The sequence below is a fragment of the Tigriopus californicus genome, chromosome 5 (assembly GCF_007210705.1).
Source record: "Tigriopus californicus strain San Diego chromosome 5, Tcal_SD_v2.1, whole genome shotgun sequence".
Lineage (NCBI taxonomy): Eukaryota > Metazoa > Arthropoda > Copepoda > Harpacticoida > Harpacticidae > Tigriopus > Tigriopus californicus.
In genome coordinates, this window is record NC_081444.1 from 13,308,428 (window position 1) to 13,322,909 (window position 14,482).

Sequence of the window (14,482 nt, forward strand, 5' to 3'; positions counted from 1 at the left end):
TTGACATTTAGTCCCTCAGGCTCTTTATTGAAGAAACAATGTTTCCATTGTTCCACGTATCAGAAATATCTTTGCATTTTTCAGGCTCCCTTATTTGAGGCAACCCATGCTCGATTTTTTAGGCATTGGCAATGAACTTATCCACTTGTTCCTCGAGAACCTCCAACGGACCGGCAGACTTTAAGGTCACTTCGTGGAACTCCTTTAGGTCGAATTTGGCTCCCAAGGCCTGTTCAGCCTTCTTTCGGAGTTGCTTAATCTTGATTTCGCCAATCTTGTACCCCAAGGCCTGACCCGGCCAGGTTATGTAGCGATCAATTTCGGCCTCCGTGTGTCCCACGGAGCTGGCGGAATGTTCCATCATGAAGTCGATCGCTTGTTGGCGTGTCCAACCAAAGGCATGAAGGCCGGTATCCACCACCAAACGACAAGCCCGAAAGATCTCGGCGGAATAGTGTCCAAACCTACGATTGAGAGGAACAAAAAAAAAATGGTCACATTTACAGTAGATCCACGGCAATGATCAGATGGACCAAAGGTTTGTGAGATGATTGGCCTCGGTTCGTTCTTTGAGTATTAAGCAAAGCATGGTACATATTGTCATGACAATCTATTTATCAAGAATTTGCAAACAAAGTAAAGATGCTTGTTTTGCCAAGAAAGTTCATAGGAATTGGAGTTTTTTTCAAGGTTCAGTAACCAAAGACTTGTTTCAGTCTATCATTCAAATTTTCAAACATACTTCCTTATTCATCATTCGTAAAAAGTTGAAAATATTTTGCCACATCCCTTATCAATCTCACCAAAAGAGCATTGCAAAAATGAGATACTTGCTAAAAATCTCAAGTCATGCATGTATTTGTGATTGATATATATATAACTTTTCCAAATCATCACCCAAATGAAAAAAAGCATCATGCCAACGCGGCTTTGAACAGGCTCCTAGATGAAATAATTATCAATTGTGTGTACTATGAGTGGGCTAAAGATCATGACCTTATGAACAGCAAAGTCCAAAATCATGCTTTTCCGGGTAACAAACCATCAATAGTGGCATTCTTTTAGTTAAATGTGCACCTTCTGGCCGGGACATTAAGGTTGTCTGGGATAAGTAGTCCTTCCATAAATGCCATTTTGAGATGGATGGCGTGTTCTGATACAGCAAAAACCACCCTTCAAGGGGAACACTCTGACATACTATTCTAATGTCCGGGTTCGATTGTGTCTTGTAAGCCAAGCTAAGTCGGCCTTGGCAACATAGCAAGGCCAAAGCAAGGCCGCTTCAAGGTGAATTCGACCCAAATTGAGAGGTTATCTCTGAATGGTAACGTCAAGTCAGCATAGAGGTCTTGCTTGGCCGTGGATTCATCAAGAGAGAATGTAGGAATAAACAAAGGATGAGTGTATTTGGATGGTTGTCATCAATTTGGACGTGGCATTCCATACTTCTTGGAAGCCCTCAGTAAGAGAGATGAATTCGAGTGAGTATTATTGGCTACATTTGCATGAATAAGAACTTGAATCAATATGTCAAACTTCTTCAAAGTCCTTGAATTTGATCCCATTAAATAGAAAAAAAGATAGAATAATAGCCTTTAGCATCCGTTCACATTTTGAGGTGTCTACGAATTGATAAATATTTTTGATTTTCTCAAACATACTACTCAAATAGAAAGAGATTCTCATTATGAGCGAATCTTTTAAGAAAGCTTGTTTTCTCTCTAAAAGAAGACAAGTGATGTCTTTGAAAGGTGGGAAAAGTGATATTTGACAATCAGGGTTATTTTTGCAGTTCTCTAACATTGACAAGAATTTGGTTTTGCCAGTTCTGTATTCACAATGCAACCAAAGTCATCATTGTTATCTGAAAAGTGGTAAAAGAAAGACGCGAATCAAAATGCACTTTTCCATTGGATGTGACTTAACGAAATGGGCACTTAAATAAAAAAACAGTCTCTTCGTGAATGTTGAGTTCGTTGTTTTGGTCGAAAACGTTTGGGCAATGACTTTCAGATTATTTTTTGGTGATTCTTCAAACTTGCAATGCATCAATAGGCAAACTTTGCCGCCTTACATAAGGAAACACATCTGAAGTGGTCACCTATTAAGCACATAGGATGATTTCTAGAATAAGGTCTGCCTTCTACGCATTTCTTCTTCAAGTCCCAATGAGTCCATCAGTCTCAATAAAGTTCCTGATGGTAAGTTGGAAATGCTGCGTATTGTGTAGTCCCAAGAGACAATCTGGTGTCGATACAATTGAGCCACTCAATATCTTTGTTTTTGACTCTGTCGATTGTTGAGAAGAAGCAAGACTGAATTGTACGCAGAGTTGAAACAGAAGTGGATTCGTCAATAATGGACGACATTTCTGGCTCTTGAGTTCGATTCTACTTTTAGAAAAGATGATGTCATTTGGCATGGCTACTTTCATTGGGAACATTAACAAGTAATTAATCAAGATCCATAGCAATCCAAAAGACGGAAATAGAGCGAGAATTCCCAAGCTGTGCCCTTGGTTCGTACTTACCTTGAATGTGTCTAAGATAAACAGCAACCCAAAGGACAAGATCTTCTTCTGTGGAAAGGAGACCCTTGGTTACATGATCGTTTCCAAGTCTGTTAATAGATTCCAATACTCGGAACTCAGAGCCATGGGGTTGGTATATGACCCCAACGGTTACGAAAACCAGTTCTTTCCGGTTTAGTCGTACGCTACTGTATTGCTTGGTTTTAAGAGTAGAAGGAAAATAGTCTATACTTTCCATTAATGAGCTCTAAATTTCGATGAGATAAGCTAGATGAGATATAGAGAGGCTTGTCTTAAGCTTGGCCGAAGATTCATTTCCAAATTCTGAAGAAACAAACCAAACAGCTTTCAGCGTAACCCATAAACATTGACTTTAAGGTTTAAGCCTTAAAATGGCTTTTTTTGTATACCATTCAATCAAGCTGTGTTGTTAATTGACTTACTTATTCAAGCCTACTAATGTGAATGAAGGTCTCTAGGCCTCCAAAATGTTTCGGATTGATTTGTTGGTGTTTGTCCCGTTTATCATGAAAAGGATGGCCTGATTTTTAAACTTCAGCTTCCATTTTTAAGCAACCATGCACCACAGGCTTTCTACCATAATCACTTTGAAATTGGCTTTGCTCTTTAAATAAAGAAAAATGCACCAAGAACCAGAAATGTGAGTCCACTCACATATCTCTTCTCGGCCTACAAGCCGGTCAAAGTGTCTAATCTTTCCCAGGTGACCCGATACAATGAATATGCATTCACTTTTGGCCAGTTTTAACATTTTCTTTTACTAAAACCCACATCATTATTACATGTGCTCATAGAATGTTTGTTAAACGGTTAAGCAATTGTTCTAAAAACAACTTCAAAGTTTATGGCTATCTTAATTTTACATCGTTTTTGTTGATGATTTATGCTATTTGGAAGTATTTAGCAGGCAAGAGTAACTTCGTTTTGTTCGTTTTGTGGTACTGAAATCGGCATTAATCGATTTGGCTACATACTAAACTGATAAACCAAGAGGGTGCTTTTGAGGCTCAAATTTATGAAAACTGAATTATTTCAAAGAGGTTTAGCCATGTAGTTCTTTGTTCTGGACTTTATCTGCATTCTTTAATAACATCAAAATATGTTTAGGCATTTAGATCAAAACTTAATGCAGCATATTTGAATTTGCAATACCACAGGGAATAACCTGCCATATGCTGACGTAGACACTCTAAGACTCGAATGCTTAAGGTAAGCATTTATTAGGCATGGACAGGGCCAAAAAATTCAAAATAATAATTAAAAAAAAAAAATCAAAATTTTGTTTATTTAAACAGGTCACATGAATCACGTTCATAGCCCCCCACACGCTGCACGAAATATGGTTTACGTTCTGCACTTCAGAGGGCGCTTTGGGAGTCAGTCACTGCCAAATAGAGGCCCGATTTGGCCCATTCCTCTTTAATGAAGTACAATGCGTCTGTATGGTTTTTGTCTCTTTTTTCAAAATATTATGTTTAATTATTGACCTGGGTCACATGATTTTCGGAAAACAAATCGCTTTCATAGCACATCATGAGTAGTTTATTTAGCAATCTACGGTGCGTCTTCCCGTTTTGTTTGGGTTGTCTAACGTTGCAAATAAGGGCCCTTATTCAGGTTCATGCATAGAACTATGCCAGTTATTGTCTGAATATATGACTTCAAGGTGAAAAGAAATCACAATAATCTGGCCGCATAGGCGCTTTTGTAATGGGGCTATTGTCCCGCCATCTAAGAGTCAAGCTCTGAGTTACAGAGAGTGGATTTAAGGCAGGGTGTTCAACGAAGAGGGAAGCCAACAAAATGCAGGGTGTTCCCTCTCCCTTTTTTTCTCCCTCCCCTGAGAACCCTCAAGTCGGAATCAGTACATAAATCCAAGAAATTCCATTATCTTCATATGTTAGCATAAACATTCCTTGATCACACTAAATCTGGAATTGAATGCCAAATTCTTTCAAATTCATGCCAAATTTGTAATGTTAACCAAGCCCATTTTCAAGAAACTGACCCTTCGAACGGTAGATGGTGATAGCTTAGGAAATTGATGACGCCCACATGAAAACGTATATAAAGCCGTATGCATCTACATACGCTCGACGCCTTTTCTTCAAGTAAAATGTACTTCCATGATCAATCTTGACAGGAAATGGGCGGACAACAGCCCAAAATCAGAGCCTATTGAAGCTCGAAAGCAATTTTCTCCTACATTGTCAGTTATTTCTGTCATCCTCTCGTCCTCAAGAGAGCGAGCGCTACTGCTTATCTACGTAGTCATACGTTAAGCTCATTGCATTGACGTTAGTCACAAGGAGCTGTCATGAAAAGGGCTTGAGATACTTTTGGTGCTCCGATAATTTTGTAAATCTTTAGACGAGGTGTCGTATTGATATTGGGGAAATCCAATTTACTCGAAAGTTTGTGTGACGAGGACGCCAAGTTAGTCCCCCCCCCCAAAAAAAAAATAATTGACGTGTAATCTCAATCTATAGAAATACTGTAAGTGGGATTTTTTTCTTGTTCTGTTTATGGTCTACCACTAGTAATGCATTCTCAAGTAGTCATAAATGAGATATTTATTGGGTTTTTTATCTTTTAGTTGATATCATATCATATTGGAGAAGTCAGACTTGATTTTGATTTTCGGATCTGATAATGTTTCCACGTGAAAAAGAGAAGAAAAAATGCGGTAATGCACGATTCCTGAACAAACAAATTTGACTCAACAGTCATGGTTGTGTAATTAAAGAGTGCATCTTTGCTTTCAGAAAGGTTAATGAAATTTATTAGATACGTCTGGACCCCCAAAAGACATTCCAAGACAATAACTGGGATCGTTTGGCCTCAAAGGCAGTCTCATTCTGGCCATTCAAATGTATTTTAAATGCCCACCACTAGTATAGTTTCCATACTAACCGTAGTGGTGGGCAAACAGTAAACCCATGCAGTTGAAAGAAAACAAGTAATTGCACATGGGTCAGAATGAGGGCAATCCAGTTGACCAACAACCCCCTTACGTAAACAGGTTCTTGCTTTTTTGCCCACATCTTGCCTAACTCCATCATTCCATAATAACCAAATTTCTTCGACTAATTGTCTCCTTCAGCTTTTTGTTTGGATGAACAAGAGGCAAAACACAGACTTGTTGTCACGTCAACCAAGACCAAAAATGAGATTTCGTCAAAATAAGGTTACGTCTGGTTACCCTTGGAATGTTTCAATTCATTAAGCGATTAGTGTTATACCATGCCAGTTAATCCTTGCCGTTGTTTTTGGATCCTTGATTAGAATTAGATGCCTTTCTCTTTGGAAAGAATAGTCGAACTCTAATTTGTTGATAGAATAGATCTGAAATGAATGTAGGTACAGTTCAGTGAAAAACATTTTTTATTCTTCAAGTGTTGGGGATTATATTTCCAGTAACGGTAAGAAATCCGCAAAAAATACTTTTGCCCGATTTAGATATACCACCATTTACATTTAGGAAGATCGAATATCAGCAAAGTTTTGTGAAATGTTTGTTTAAAAATTGAAATCGAAAAGAAATGCGGATTATTCAAGCTCACCAAATATCGAGGAGAATTCTTGAGAGGAAAGGTCCCCATGATTATAGCATCAAATAAGTAATAGGGTCGACTGGCTTTCAAAATGGCTCAAACCCTCGAAATCACTTGGCAATCCAAAACCAGATCTAATCCGGCACGATTCAACCAATCCAATCCGACATAAACAAAAAAAAATTCAACAAAATAAAAAGAGGCTCTTCCCTTGCTTTCGACTAAAAGAATACTATTCTCAAGATGTCCAAGTATAAATTGAACAATGTCAAATCCGATGGGAACTTTTCACATTTGAAGATAGGGTTTTATTTAGTAATTGAGATGACTCGTAAGACTCGAGTCGCACAAATCATCGAAGATTATAAAACACTCAAGTCCCTATTACATAGACAGAGCTTGTACAATTCTTCTCAAAGGTCTCGAGTCTTGATTAGTCATTTCGTTTGATATGTGAACATTAGATTTTGCACTAATCATTTCAATATTTAAATGGCTTTCCTCGCTGAAAACTTGGCATGTCCTTCTTACAAATGTATTTTTTTTCTTAATAAAATTGGCATCATTGCCACAAGGTAACCTCCGTCATAAAAAAGTAGCGCCGTTCAAACTCATTTTTTTAATAACACACAATCAACAGTCTGTAAATGCAAATAGAACTCCATTTATCATTTTGAGACTCGTTCACACCCCTAAGTGACTAAAGCAATAAAGCACATCAGGGATTGCCAAGGATTGATCCCTAAACAGGTTTTAAAAAAATACCGGGCGGAAGTAAAGAGTTATTGGTCTCTGGGTTTACGGACATTTAGACTTTTTTTATTTTAAGTTAAATCTGATTTCAGCGGAGTTTGGCATTGCAAAAGATATTGTAACCTTTTTTGCATATAAAAATGAACAATGAAAAGTATGCTTATATTGCATATTGTAGCATTGTATGCCTTGAATATCTTGTACATGGTGGAGAATGCTTTGAGGTGAAGGAACTCATTTGTTGAATTTGATTTTTGTATGTTGGGTATTAGTTGGCAAATCTAGGCTTCTTTCTTCACACTGCTTTCTCTCCTTCTGATTTACCATAGATAATTGCTGCAAAACGATTTCTCAATAGACAATAATTATATAGAAGTTAAACATATCTATCTTTAGAATGTCCAACATATTAAGAAAAACCATGGCATTAACTGTAAAAAGGTAACGACAATCTCCAACGCAACAAGAAAACAAATACACTCAACCTTTGATTCAAGGCTACTCTCGCAAATTGGTTTTTGGGCACTTCATTCCGGCTTATGTTCAAGTTTGTTCTGTTTCTAGTTTTCCTACAAATTTAGGGACCCTTCTTAGGGATTTCGGAAACATTTTCCTTGCAACTTCCAAAACAGCTTCAGAACTAGTTGCCCATCCTACGGAAAAGTGCTTGGCGCACATTAACTTTTTAAACCATCGTTCATTTCTCACTCACCTATCCAGAGGATCATCATAGAGATTCAGGTCAAACCCAAGGCTCTCAGAGTAAAGCCCCCAACCTTCACCGTAAGCGGTGTTGATTGGAAATCGTGACGGGGCCATGAAATAGCTGAAACAAAGCGAAACATGAGCTTGAAAAAAAGATCACCAAAAAAATGCAGTTAAGCCCACCTGCGATCTTCCATGATCGTCCGAAATTCAGGGATGCCATCCGAGGTCAAGAGATAAGAGCCTTGAAGGTGATGGCCGGGATTGGATTCGTGCAGGGCCAAAGTCATCATATCGTACTTGGGTCTGTGTAATATCGGTAAGGTTTGTTGGAATGTCCATAGCATATGGAGATGCGCTGCTCTTAGTTTCACTTACTGTGATTTGAACTTCAATACATTCACAAAGAATTTTCCGGGTCGGGCTCCATCCGGAGTTCCACTGATATAGAATGCGGCTGGAGATTCCGCTTGCGGAGCGGGAACAATCCTGAACCAGGAAAATAATTCTAGACATTTTTCTTTGGTAGACATTATTCTCTTTGTTAGTAGAGGTGAAAGTGCATTCGAATTAAGGTTTAAAATTTCTTCGTTGACTTATTTTGGTCAATATTAAGTAAAAGCAAGGGGCTTTGGGAATCATTTGCATATCAAGAGAGATGAGACTTGATCAATTTTATAGACTGCTCTATTTTTTTCAATGAAATTTCAAAAGAAACGTTCGCTTTGATCTAAAGCAATAGGCATCGGAGGAAAACGATTGCATTTAAATTGCCTTTTCAGAACAAAGATAACTTCAGCATTTTATTTTTGAGTGAGCTAGCGTGACTAATATTAGTCCGGATAAATGAAATAAACTAGCCATGAAATATGAAACTCATCCTAAATACAGTAATGTAAAATACGGAAACTTGCTATTGGCTGAAAGTGACTCAAATCTCGTCAAAGGTGTTTATCAAACGTTTAATTAGAACACTTGGAATTGATTGGCACTTGATGAATGTTGCCGATTATATCAAACAGTAGGTGAGTGTTTTTGAACGCGAAAAACACACTCAAAAGGTGAATTGAAAAAGATGGCAAAAACATGCTGCATGCAAAACCACGGCCTCATTTTTACAACAAGAAAGCTTTCGCATACTTACTCCACATCCAATTCGGGTTTCTTCTTAAAAATGGACGTCAAACGGGGATTAATTCGGTTAACCACGATATCTTTGAAGCCCTCGAGGACTTCTTCTTTCGAGTTGTAGTACATGCTGGGATCGTCTCTCAAGTTGTTCATAAAGTCTTTTAAGGATACATTCGAACTCTTGGACAAGTCGACCGCGATCTACAAAAACCATCAGATATCCAATATACTCATTCTTTTACACCAACAAAGCGTGTATTCTCTACCCAATGGCAGACACCTCGTAATCGGTAATTAAGTGTCGTTGGTTTTCCTCGTTCAGATCGATGTTTTTCCTTCCCCCCTGACAGATCTTTACTGTTGCAGTTTTTGGTGATTCATTCGGAGACCAGAATATCAATCCAAAATCATGCTTAGTTTGTGGCTTCTCAAATGCATTATAATTTATATTGAAAAATGAAAATCAAAGTAGATATTTCATTTATTCCAAAGTTCAAGATACAATATAGAATGGCTTTGCACGCGTGCTATGACAAATGACCAAAGTTTCCTGAAAAAGATTTGGGGCGAATTTTTGGTCCCGCTCAAGAATTGTGGACCATGAACTTGGAATATGCCTGATCATCAAATCTTTTATAAAATCTGTTAGTGAATAATATTGTTTTTTAACTGATATTTTGATGAAGAATAAACTATGTTTTGCCTTTTTGATAAACAAGTAAATGCTAGAGTATTTTTGTCAAGTATAAAAATAACCCAGCTCATGATATTCATTCCCAGTTTCAAGTGTTGCAATATTTTAGCCGCAAGTCATAACATCACCCATGAAATGGTCATTCAAAACCAGAATGAAGGATAAACTAAAACATTGAGTCTAATTAATCTAAAATGAAGAGAACAACAAAAATGACATAAGTGACATCAATTTGTGAGAAACAAATATTTTCCCAAGAATTTCTTCTTGTCTGTTTGTCTTTCTGACTAACAAATGAATTTTACAAGGCGATTTCTAGAAACGTCAAAGCCGACATGATTGTCATCGCAACATGCAGGGAGCAAACTCAAACTTTGAAGGGGTTCACCACCCTGCATTGGCACAAATTCAAGCAAACTTCTCACTTCTAATCAAGGTTATCGTAGTTAACATGGTTGATAATAAACGATATCCCAATATACGTACCTCCAAATCGAAGTCTGAGTGTCAGCTACATATTGTGTGTATTTTTTTATTTTTTTTTTTATTTCCCCTATTTTTGGATCGGGAGCTTTACCTATTAAGCATATTTTGGGGAAGAATTGCCTTTTAGTTAATAACTTGAGTGGGAAAACCAGATAAAACAAAGCAGATAGTGATCTCCATTAGCCGATAAAACAACCTCTCTGAATACCTTTTTCATTTCGGTCTCGATCCGGTCCACTTCCTTCAATCCGATATCATGGATCTCTTGGGCGGTCAAATCTGTAGAAGTGTGGAATTTAATGCATTGTCGATAGAATTCCATTCCATTGGGCAACGAGGTGGCTGCGATCTCTTCCCGAGTCTTGTACTCGTTTTGAATGAAGTTTTGGAGTCTCAACATGGCCGGTTGCATGCACTCTAAAATGGCCTTTTCCGCCTTCGCCCGAATCTCGGACACCTTGGGCTCAGACAAGGCAGAAATAGCCTGGAAGGGCTCCCAGAAAACAGTGTCCTTGGGTTTGGGCTCTGTATGCTTCTTGAACGTTTCAACCACACCTTTCTGGAACGGCCGAGAGAGAATTCGATCAAATCAACATCAAAGACGCTCTTTGTTGAAACATACAGGATTGACCAATTGATCTCGGTCAAAGTGTTTCTTGGCGACCTGCTATGTTGTTTCAACCAAGTCAATATGTATTTTTCGTCTCATTAGTTGATGAGTCGATAGGAACGATTCATTTCGGCCTAGAGGGGGAGTTTCATCCTTTCGTAAGGAATGTGGGTAATTCGATGAGAGCAACGTGACTGGCTGACTTACAATTGAGATGGCATGGAACACCATGTGCTCGCTCACGGCTCTCTTGAGCACCTCCAAGATTCCATTAGCTTGTTGAGGAAAACTCTCATAGCGTTGGATTAGGTCAAGGTAATCTTGCTCGGATTGAAGGGTCATCCATCCGGAGAGTCGCTCAAAGTCAATGTGGACCCCTTCCAGATAACAGATCGGGAAGTAAAACCTGTAAGATGAACATGACCATTTCCCTCATTTCAGTTCATTACTGGCGAAGTTTTGGTGTATTCCGGGTGTTCAACGTACCCTTTGAACTGGTATCCAGTTATGAAGGTCTCCAACTCGGCCTTGAGGAATCGCAGATTGAGCTTCTTGTGGTCGCTCAAGTCCTCTTGGGATTGGGATTGAAGTTGGTCCAAACGCGCCATGAAATCTTGACAGGTTTGGAGATCTTCATCAAATCTTTTTAGGGAGTAATCTTCCTGTACGGCCAAGGCGGATGTATGGTCCAAACGCGCCATGAAATCTTGACAGGTTTGGAGATCTTCATCAAATCTTTTTAGGGAGTAATCTTCAAACTTCCCGTTGAATTGACTCTGACCAGCCTGTGTATAAACCGTTTAATATCGATGGTCTTATGGAATACAATCCTGTTTCGAGATTGATGAAGCAAATATCCACAGTAATGACCAAAGATCACTTCCTGAGAAGATCGCGAGCCATTCATACTTTTGGGCATGTTTTGGAGCCTAACTTACTTACCAAAGACGCAAATTCGGGCGTTCTTAACAAACGCCAAGACCAGAAGTCCTTGAAGAGTTGAGACACCATCTTGTCGCACTCGCTCATGTTTGTTATTGGTTTGGTACTAATAACGTTGGGAAACTGGAATGAAGAAATTATATGGAACTGTATTTTTTTAGGGCCAAAGGGAATGCGCAATGAGCAAATGACATTCGTAAAGAGTTGATTTGCCACGGAATCTAATGATTCGAACAACAACGTAAGTGGATCTATGAACAAGCTGATGAGTGTCGAAACCAGGACAAACTCATTTTCTACTAAGACAATCTAACTTAACATGTTATTCATAATTGTCATATTTCAACCTACGATATTTTGATATGTCTACTTAGTCAAACGTGTCTTAAGCCAGTTTTTCGTTGAAATAGACAGAAGTTTCCCTTTATTTTATTATGTCCTATCGTACCCGTAATGAGAACCTAAAAATCATGTTAGTTCGGGTTTAACTGGAAAACATTTTTCGCTACGTTTCTTAACCTTACGACTACCTTTTCCTAAATTCATCGCCTACAGGGCTAGTCAAGTAAACGCGTTCATGGACAACTGACGTTATTCCACAGAGTAAAATCAAAGACAACATGTCCAGCCAATCCGTACAGTGCATGCAATGGATTTTGACATTTATTCCATTTCACATGCTTGTCTAGGCAATTAGCATTGTGGTATTGAGCCAATTTGATAGTGCGTTCACTGATTAACACCAAACATGCTCATTTAGTAGGGTTTTGGAGCACAACTTGCTCAAAATCACTCGATTATTGAAAATTCAATGGGCAAATGGTGCGAGTTGGCTGTGATGTTTGTCTTAGTTCTCTCTCCTCAAAATGCCCCAAATCAGGGTGTCGGACCCCATTTTTCCTAGAATTTCCTTTACTTGACATCCCCTATAGCTGTTTCTTAAAAAAAACACCATTTCACGTGGATTCAATATTTTAGGCATTTGAGATACCACTTCTATGAATTCATCAATCCTCTAGGATTCAAGATGACATAGGATCTTGAGAGTTAACCTTGTGAACGTGCATTAGATGCTCTACATTTTACAATAATTGACTGCAAAATCTGTGGTTGATACAATGAAATGTGAAGCAAAGCTTCCACGAGATCTTTTAGCAAGGCCACCGTGTAACTAAATCTCAAATGGTAATCATTAGCCCGCTCAGGGTGACAGCAGTTCCGGCTTTTGGAGATTGATTATATTTCCCTCGACAAGCTGATTGATGGTAGCGCCTCTACCGTCAGTAACCACACACAAAATGGTCTTGAAACTAGCATCAGTGCCGTATAAAGAGGGTAAACGTTATTCTCCACCGATTAGTTGGCGGTGGTACTTTTTTAAACTTAACCTAACCTAATCAAACCTAACCTAACCTAACACGATATTAATAACCCTTAAAGTCTTTCTCTAAACTTTTAACACTTGGCCACAAATTTAAAAATGACCACCGCCAACTAATCGGTGGAGAATAACGCTCGAATATAAAGAGTGGTCTGTCTGGACTCTTGTCGAACACTTTGTGATAACAAAATAGAGGAGGCAAGGCCTACAGAGTCATTAGCAAGGCCAAGAGAAAGTACTCCGAGCAACCAAGTCGGACAGGACACTCATTCTTACCCACTTCACTTTTGTGTTAAGTCGGTCTCTGGTGGAGATATATCTCATTTGATTCTTCAAACCCCTGTGTCAAACCATGGTCAGATTGAGTTATATTAATATGATGGAAATGAAAGGGATGAGTACCAACCTATGTGTTCTGGTTTGCCTGGACCACCAAGTATCCTTAGGTTGGTTGGACTGACTGGACGAGGAGGAAATGTCTTATTGTCTGTTTAGATCTTGCCTTCATCTCGGTTTGCATCAAAAGAGAAAAGAGCCGGAAAAGAGCGGCTGATTTAAACTCGTCCATTGTGAACTGCGAGTTGTTCTAACCACGCAAACGGCCTTTCTACGTAAATTCCAGTGGTATATAACTCACACTAAACTTTAGTTATGATCAGGGCTTGAACCGTTAACGAAAAAAAAAGTGACGCATGAAAATTATTGTTACTTTTCAGAAAAAGCAACGTGTTACCGATACCGATACCCTTACTTTTGCAGAAAAAGATGCCCTAAACTTTGCAAAAAACAACCTCGTTTGATAATATTCTTTAACGTTTATTAAATATGACATGAAACGAACGACGAATATGCGAAGATGCAAGGGTGCCAGGGTACAAAGATAAAAGGGCCTGAGGTTTAAGGGTTGTTTGGTTTTAATATTTTTTTCCACTTTCACGAACCATTTTGACAAGACATTTTTCACCACTCTTTTCATGGTTTGAGAAAAATTAACATAAGACAAATATTCCACTGGTTTGACGAGAGGAAAATAAGAGTTACAAGACCGTTACTTTTACAGAAAAGTTACGCGTTACCGGTAGAGTTACTCAAAAAGTGACACATTTAAGCATATTATACATGCTTATGTTGAAGCAATGACACTAATCTATCTGATTTTAGTGTCGCAAACTCGTCTAAAAACAATTGCCTTAACCGGGCAGTGGTGATGCGCAGTAGTCATATTACGACTAGAAGCTTCAACATTTTCGTACGTTGGGAATAGGCAATAATTGGTTTGAATTGTCAAAGCAATTTGTCATTGAAAATCAGTCAAGCACAAGATTGAAAAATATGATTGATCGCAATCTATAAGTTACTTTCTTCTCTTCTCTTCAAAATGTCTAATTATGCAATTAAAAGTTCATAATTGTGGACGTCACATCAGTAAAGTTCTTAATGATCGTTTGCTTTCCAATGTCGAGCATTCTCGAATGTCTAGCCCTTTTCTATCCAGGCTCAGGGAATCTGATCCCTTTTTGGCAACCCGATGAAGTTCAACAGAAACTCAATGGAAAGGGCCTTTGGAAAAGTGCCTCGACATATATCATTTTCCCAGTCTTGACGCAAAATTCTATTTTTCTAATTATTCGTCTCCGTAAAATGGTGTTTTTTCTTGTCATCTTGTCAATCGGAC

At 38.5% G+C, this 14,482-nt stretch overlaps 1 protein-coding gene across 4 annotated transcripts in view; it reads right to left on the reverse strand.

Moving 5' to 3' along the window:
* Nucleotides 1-14,482, reverse strand: part of LOC131881468 (uncharacterized) — a 14,986-nt gene continuing 504 nt past the window's right edge. Inside the window, exons 1-11 of one of the 4 annotated variants that reach the window (XM_059228349.1) lie at nucleotides 13,214-13,333; nucleotides 11,427-11,549; nucleotides 11,169-11,269; nucleotides 10,971-11,075; nucleotides 10,692-10,890; nucleotides 10,083-10,433; nucleotides 8,708-8,895; nucleotides 7,942-8,052; nucleotides 7,747-7,869; nucleotides 7,571-7,684; nucleotides 1-464 (exon numbers count right to left, since the gene is read on the reverse strand). In XM_059228349.1, the coding sequence (XP_059084332.1) occupies nucleotides 119-464; nucleotides 7,571-7,684; nucleotides 7,747-7,869; nucleotides 7,942-8,052; nucleotides 8,708-8,895; nucleotides 10,083-10,433; nucleotides 10,692-10,890; nucleotides 10,971-11,075; nucleotides 11,169-11,269; nucleotides 11,427-11,513 (1,725 nt within the window). In that variant the 5' untranslated portion in view covers nucleotides 11,514-11,549; nucleotides 13,214-13,333 and the 3' untranslated portion in view covers nucleotides 1-118. Of the gene's footprint in view, nucleotides 465-7,570; nucleotides 7,685-7,746; nucleotides 7,870-7,941; nucleotides 8,053-8,707; nucleotides 8,896-10,082; nucleotides 10,434-10,691; nucleotides 10,891-10,970; nucleotides 11,148-11,168; nucleotides 11,270-11,426; nucleotides 11,550-11,874; nucleotides 11,914-13,213; nucleotides 13,334-14,482 lie in introns of those variants that run through there. The other 3 variants (XM_059228346.1, XM_059228347.1, XM_059228348.1) reach the window with 3 other exon arrangements.